The sequence below is a fragment of the Phoenix dactylifera genome, chromosome 18, assembly GCF_009389715.1.
Source record: "Phoenix dactylifera cultivar Barhee BC4 chromosome 18, palm_55x_up_171113_PBpolish2nd_filt_p, whole genome shotgun sequence".
Lineage (NCBI taxonomy): Eukaryota > Viridiplantae > Streptophyta > Magnoliopsida > Arecales > Arecaceae > Phoenix > Phoenix dactylifera.
This window is the reverse complement of record NC_052409.1, coordinates 4,628,400-4,635,067: the sequence shown is the minus strand read 5'-3', so window position 1 is coordinate 4,635,067 and position 6,668 is coordinate 4,628,400. Positions and strand designations below refer to the sequence as shown.

The 6,668-nt window shown below is 43.1% G+C and overlaps 1 protein-coding gene across 2 annotated transcripts; it reads right to left on the bottom strand.

The window, feature by feature from the left end:
- Positions 1-4,378: 4,378 nt before the first annotated feature.
- LOC103714074 (BOI-related E3 ubiquitin-protein ligase 1-like) lies at positions 4,379-6,668 on the bottom strand. Of its 2 annotated transcripts, none has more exons than XM_026807270.2 (4): positions 6,134-6,668; positions 5,946-6,031; positions 5,518-5,872; positions 4,379-5,442 (listed from the first exon to the last, which is right to left on the bottom strand). In XM_026807270.2, the coding sequence occupies exons 1-4, from the start codon at positions 6,401-6,403 to the stop codon at positions 4,939-4,941; spliced, it is 1,215 nt and encodes a 404-aa protein (XP_026663071.1). In that variant the 5' UTR covers positions 6,404-6,668; the 3' UTR covers positions 4,379-4,938. The 2 variants fall into 2 exon arrangements, with proteins under 2 accessions (XP_026663071.1, XP_008799430.1); XM_008801208.4 differs by having other exon boundaries at positions 5,518-5,855; positions 6,134-6,308.

Below are 6,668 nucleotides of genomic sequence, written 5' to 3'. Positions count from 1 at the left end.
CCCCCTCCTGGCCAGCATCTTCCTGGTCGGCAGACAGTCCCAGACCACCTTGCAAATGAAAAGTGCCACCCGCGGATAAGCTCGCATCCTCCAAATCCACCTACCCTCACAGCGCCTGACCGGCTCACCCCCCAACAATGCCTGTACATCGGCTGCCCTCACCCTAGCTGACCTAGTCGCCGCCCACACCTGCCTATCCAACCCCTCTTGAGGAATCAGAATGGCCAGCACTTGTTCCGCAAGATGTATCCCAAAAACCTCCCTGATCACAACCTCATCCCACTAGCCCTCGCCAGGGATCATCAGATCCCTAACTCTGCGACCGACCGGTCTTGTAGAATCGGCCATCGTCGGCAGCCTACTGAGCGGTAGCTCTGTCAGCCACCGATCCTCCAAAATGTCAATGGACTACCCATCCCCAACCATCCACCTGATTGCCGGAAGCATGAGGGCACGCAAGAGCAAATCTCACGGCAAATAGATGAATAGTGCCGCCCACTCCGGAGCTTCCCCCGCGTCGAAAGACCACCATACTTCGCCCTTAAGAGGGCGCACTACAGACTATCATGCTCTAGAAGAAACCTGCCACGCCAAGCTGCTAGAGTCTCCTGCTGCACCCAGCAAAGACAGAACTCCCAAGCCCCCCTATCTGAATGGCTGACAGACAACCTTCCATGTCACCAAGTGAATGCCTCGTCTGCCCTTCCGCCTGCCCATATGAAATCTCTGAACAGCTGCTCTAGATCCCTCAACAAAGAGATCGATACTGAAGTATTCACCAGCAGGTACATCGGAATCAAACTCAGAGCCAACCGCATCGGGAATGATACGGCCCATCATGGAGAGAGCCTCCCCTCCGCATACAGTTTATTCATCAAGCAATTATTTTGATGCACCGCTGTAGATATGAACGAACGTAATTATCACCATGCACGGTGATATGGTACATGCCTAATTTCTCATCTCTAAAAGTTTTTCATTTCAACTTAACTACTTCCACCGAGCATTATGATCTCCATCCGTTTGGTTGCCATCCCTGCGATGTGACTTCCCACTGGCATGCTTTTTTTAGGTTCCAGCTGTGCAACTTTAGGGCTTGTTTGTTTCGGAAAAAAAAAAAAAAGTAATAAAATATCTCTAATTTAATTGAAGTTTTCAAAAAAAAAAAAAATTATATTTTTATAAAAATATAATTTCCACATTTCATAAAAATATCTTTTCTATGAGAAATATGGAAAAGTTACTTTCCCATAAGACGGAAATCACTTTATTTTTATTTTTTTTCAAAAAAACCCTTCCGTATTAAAAAAAATTAAAGGCCTAATTTTTATTAAGGGTATAATAGGAATTATACATAACTTTTACATAAAATTGGATGGTCAACCAAACATAAGTACTCTGTAAATCTGTCCATGGTCAACCAAATATTCCAAAAGTACTTTTTCAAACATCCTCTTCTTAGGAATATACTTTGCAGGAATCATATTCTTAGAAGGGATAATGCTTCCCGCGAACCAAACAAGCCCTTAGAATAAAAAAATAATTAATCTTCTTTTACAATATTGACCGGCGACTCATTAGCTGCAAAGATCAAAGCATTCTGAATATTTTCTTTCATCCATCTGTACAGATTTTAAAAGTAACTACTGCACAATGCACCAATAGATCCATGCAAAAAAAAAAAAAAAATTCTTCTTTTGTACGAAAGATACAATCCCTATTGCCACTTTTATAGGTTCAATGCCTTAGCTTTCCGGTCTAGATTTTAGTTGGTTATGCTTAGTTTGCTTGGATGTTGCTTCGATGGAATATCATGTGCTCAATGTATTATTTCTTTTGAGTCGTAGTTATAGCTGGTCTGGGTGATTGTTTTGTTGACACATGGTCGCAGCTTGGAAGGCCTTGAGTGGAGTTCAGGTCGATAATTCTTTAATATTTGTGTTTCAACCCAATGTGATCTGATCTGAACCCAATCCATTGCCACTCCGAGATCTTATTTGAACATCTTAGAAAAAAAGTTAGAATTCTACCCTGTGCCCGACTCCAAAATATATAATACCATATCTTTGGAAAAACAAAAAAAATTTACTGAAAGAGCCCAACTTGTATGCATGCATTGTAAGTGTTAGGTTCTAGTAGAACATGATACAAACTTTGTTCAAAGCTGCAAAATATTAGAACAGTCTCCATGAAGAATCATATACGATGTCATCACCAGAATTAGAACCAAGAGCCTTAAATGCCAAAGGAAGCACTGATGTTAATACATGTTTCGGCTATTTCCACTTTCCAAATATTTCTGTTTTTTTTTTCAAATAATCTTGATATAGGCTTACAGGAAAGCATTAAGCAGTGTAGATTTATAATAGTTGTTTTCAGGTAAACTTCGAATGCATGTAACTGAGCTTCTTGTCTCCGTCACCTTCAGCCGATTAGATAAAGCCTAGAAAACATTTACCTCTTAAATAGTATACGAAGATGACAAATTCTGATGGCAATGGTTCCCATGCATGTATTTTGACACAGATATGACTATTGGTGGCTGTTCAATCTCCCTTGCACCCATCCAAAACATCAGGTGATTGATTACCTTGAAATAATGCTAAATTCTTTCCTCATCAGGGAGCTGTAGATGACTTGTTCGAACCTTTTGATATGAAAGATAATCAAATATTAATGTGCATGCGTGTTCTACATGCATGCATTGCATGCATGCAACAAAGAGAAAATGCTTACTAAATGTTAAATATTTGGAAATAATTTAATAATTCAACATCAATAATAGATGATTCAAGTTGGGGATATCTCATTGTACGATGTACACCATTGAAAATGTCGAAAAATAGTATTTTTTGATGAAGTTATATGTTAAAGAAGCTAAATGGGGAGAAGTTGAGAAGCAATTTGTGAGCGCATATCCTTTCATATTCTTTTATTAAACAAACAAAAAGTATGAAGTTTACAGATAATTCCAATCAATTAACAACAAGATTACATTGGCCTTCGATGAAAATATCCTCTATCCCACTTGAAAAGCCACAACGAGGAACGCATGCATCATCGATTCATTTCATGCATGAATAACCAAATGTATGTGTGTGTCATGCTAGCACCTCTTCATGAAGAAACGTATTAATTTCTTCAGCATAATGGATGCATGACTAGCAAATTAATATTATGCATGGTATGGTGAGTTCATGCTTAATTTTAATCATTCATTTTGCATGTGGGTTTAGATATCATACAATTAGGATGATAACATCATGTTGCCAACCCTTCATGAATCATGCTAGCTTGTCTATATTCTAATTGCTGACAGATGCCTCTTAGATCATAAAAGAGACATCACTAGTTAATGATTTAAATTTTTAAGGGAGATGTGTCAAGAACTAGAGTTGATGAAAGGAGTGGCTGCAATACTGCCAACCCCTATGAATTTTTTGTAGTAATTAAGTTTTAAATGTCTTCCCCTACACGTCATGTTACAGATACTGCAAACATTTTAATTAGTAAGAGACCTAACATTTGGATTGTTAGGTCCAGCCCACCAATGTCTTTATTTCAGTAGAGGGACCATTAGTTGTTGGCCAGTCCAAGAGGTTGCTGCTATGCTTCTTCTTTGTTTGGAGATAGCAAATAAACGACGAAGATACAACGATATATTCTTAATTAGACTAAAAGATTAACCCAATATAATGAAAATGGATGCGGTCGAATAAAACCGAGTAAGAATATTAAGATAAAAAGTAATGTAGGTTGGTTAAGATCTATTTGAGTACATGGAAATGACTAGAGTTTGGCCTTTGGGTTGGGCCGATGTGGAGGACCTAAGACATGAATACCAAAATTAACCTAATGTGGCAAATGATCTTAAGTACCAAAGCAGACACAATGAATGGAAGGGAATATATTTGAACCTGAACTACCATATAATAAACTACATTAATTGCATGAACCCATTGCACATAGTCCCAACATGAAATTGTATACTATAATGCAACTCTGGTTAGACAATCTCAAACTACAACACATGAAGGATACAACTATTACATTACATATTGATACCTCCATTTTTTTTGTTTTAAATTTCTTCGATTGGCTTCTCTTCAGAAGTGGGTATTTATGGAGATAGAATTTCATGACTTTTTTTGATAGACATAGGATAAATTACAATGACCGAGTTATTTATATCATATTATGACATTAAATTATGAAATTTTTTCTGAGATACCTATGATATGTACATGAAAAGTTTATCAGATTACAAATTATCGATTTGACAATTTCATAATGAGTTAATCTAACTCTTTTTTTTTAACAAATCTTTTATATTCCTCATCTCATGGGCCTCTTTTCTGCAGCAATTTTTGGCAATAGATAATGTAAGTTGCATCAATTACTAGCTGATTATGGGCCGGACTTCAAAACTAAATTTTATTTATTTTTAATTAAATTTTGGGCTGGGTCTATATAAACTTCAATGTTTTTTATGCCCCCCTGGCGTTACGGACAGATCATTATTTGAGATAAATTTAATGCAGTCATCAAATCCTCAGAGATTTTTTAGACGCGATACAAACACCTTCCTCCCGCGACGACCGACCGCACGGTGGGAGCGGTACGCGTTACATGACTGTAACCGACGTAAGCGGACGGACGGTCGAAAAGACGTGAGGATGCCGACCGAACGGCACGGCCTCGTTCTCCCCCCGACTTGAGGCCCGCATGCCCACTTAATGAGTTGATTCCATCTCACGACCAGAGAAAAAAAAAAAAAAAAAACGTAAAAATATGCAACCAAAATAAATACCAAATATTCTCTACTGAGGTCTATTCCGTTCTAAATTTCCTAATCTTCTATTATTTTTTGGCTGCAAGTTTGGACGGCTGGTGATGGGTTTTGGGAGGTGGCGGTAAGGGGCTGGAGGGGCGCCTTTTTTAGGAGAAGAAAACGTGGAGGCTTCCGGTGGTGGCGCAATGGCAGACAGGGCAGGAGTGGGCGGCGCCGCAGTCGGGGCAGAGGCAGAGGTGGCGGCAGGGGAGAACCACCACCGACGCCGGCGCCTCCCGGCACGATCGGCACATCGCCGAAGGTGCCCGGTCGGGGTCGACGTGGGCCGACTCGGCGTCCTGGGCCCGGGGGTCGCGGCACTCCGTCTCCCTCTCCTCGGCCGCTGCGGCGGCGGCGGCCTGGGCCTGCTGGAGCTGGGCTTGGAGGACGGCGGCGGCCTCCTGGTCGGCCATGGTCTTGGCCTGCCATGCCAAAGACACCTCCTTTAGGCGGGCGAGCCGCCCCTCGAGCTCGGTCCTCCACCTGACCGCCCGGTCCACCTCAGCCTCCTTCTCCCTCAGTGTCCGAGCCGCCGCCGCCTCCGCCGCGCACAGCATAGACGCGCAGTGCCTATGCCTCTTCTCCGCCAGCGTCCGGCGGAGCTGCTCTCCCTGCCAGCGAGAAAAGGAGCCACCTTTAGCGAATTTCCACAGAGAAAAACCCAAGAAAAGGAGAACCAGGCGCACCTGCGCGCGGAGGAAACGGTCGAATTCTTGCTGGTCTTGGTTGAGTTGGGGAGTGAGGTCGTTGGAGAGAACCGGGGAGAAGAGCGAAGAGGAAAACAGGGGATTGGATTGGTTGGGGTTCTGGTACTGTTGCTGGTCTTCCAAGGCGACACGGAGGCCGGTGGAGACGACGGGAGAAGGACGGGCATGGAGCTGGGCGAGGCTTATCACCGTTGGGGGAGAGAGAGACGCAGCAGACGGCGGTCGTAGGGAGAGCAGATCAGTGGAGTTCCCCTGCGCCGCGTTTGCCATTGGATTGGGCGCCGCTTCCCTCATCCGCTTCCGTGGATTCCCACTGGCTGCCACCAAACAAAGCCTACTACGTTTAAGAAACAATAAAAGAGAAATCTTTGAACAGACAAGAATAGGAAAACCAGGCTCAAATCAACCTCCATTGGAGAAGAACACGGCGGATTGGTCCACGAACCGAGTTGGCGCTTGGGAAAACTCCACGATCTCTCTCTCCTGCTCTCTTCTGCATGAATCCCCACAGCCATAATTACATAAAAAAACATAACTTTTTGGATTGAGAGCCAAACAAAACCTATCATCCGGAGAAGAAGGAAGAAAGACTCACCGGTTTTGAAGCAGAACGTTGGATGGGTACTGGGCCTGAACAGCCATCGCGGAGAAGAAGAGAGGCGGATTCCTCCAAGAGGGAGAACTGAGAAGAAGAGAGGGAACACCAGGTGAGCGAAGCAAACAGCGAAGTGATGGGAAGAGAGAGATGCGATCGAAACGAACGACTCCAAAGATGGCCTCCTCTCTCCCTCTCTAAAGGCCACCGTTCTCTTGCGCACACGGACAGGGGAGAGGTGGCTTGGGCCTTTTCCTTCCACTCGCCCATAGGGCCTTAAAACCAACACGTCCTCGCTCCCTTCTGCCTTCTTTTTTAGTTTTGTTAAACTAATCAATGTTTTTCCTTAATTGGGGATTTAGATTCAGTGTTAATTAGTGAATATTGCTGAAATAATTTGTAGTATGGGAGGTGAAAAGAATGGGGATGATGATGATTTGGGATGGGTGCATCTTGTGTGGGTTGGCAGGGGCACATTAGCCCGAGGAATATGTGGGATCCTGTTCTTGGTATCAACTTTCTCCATTTTTGTTTA

Bases quoted from the DNA above. Each gene is read 5' to 3' on its own strand.
- LOC103714074 (XM_026807270.2), bottom strand. From the start codon at position 6,403: ATGGGCGAGTGGAAGGAAAAGGCCCAAGCCACCTCTCCCCTGTCCGTG. The intron at 6,032-6,133 runs GTGAGTCTTTCT...GGATTCATGCAG, and splicing joins AACGTTCTGCTTCAAAACCG to AAGAGAGCAGGAGAGAGAGA. The intron at 5,443-5,517 runs GTGCGCCTGGTT...TCTCGCTGGCAG, and splicing joins ACCGTTTCCTCCGCGCGCAG to GGAGAGCAGCTCCGCCGGAC.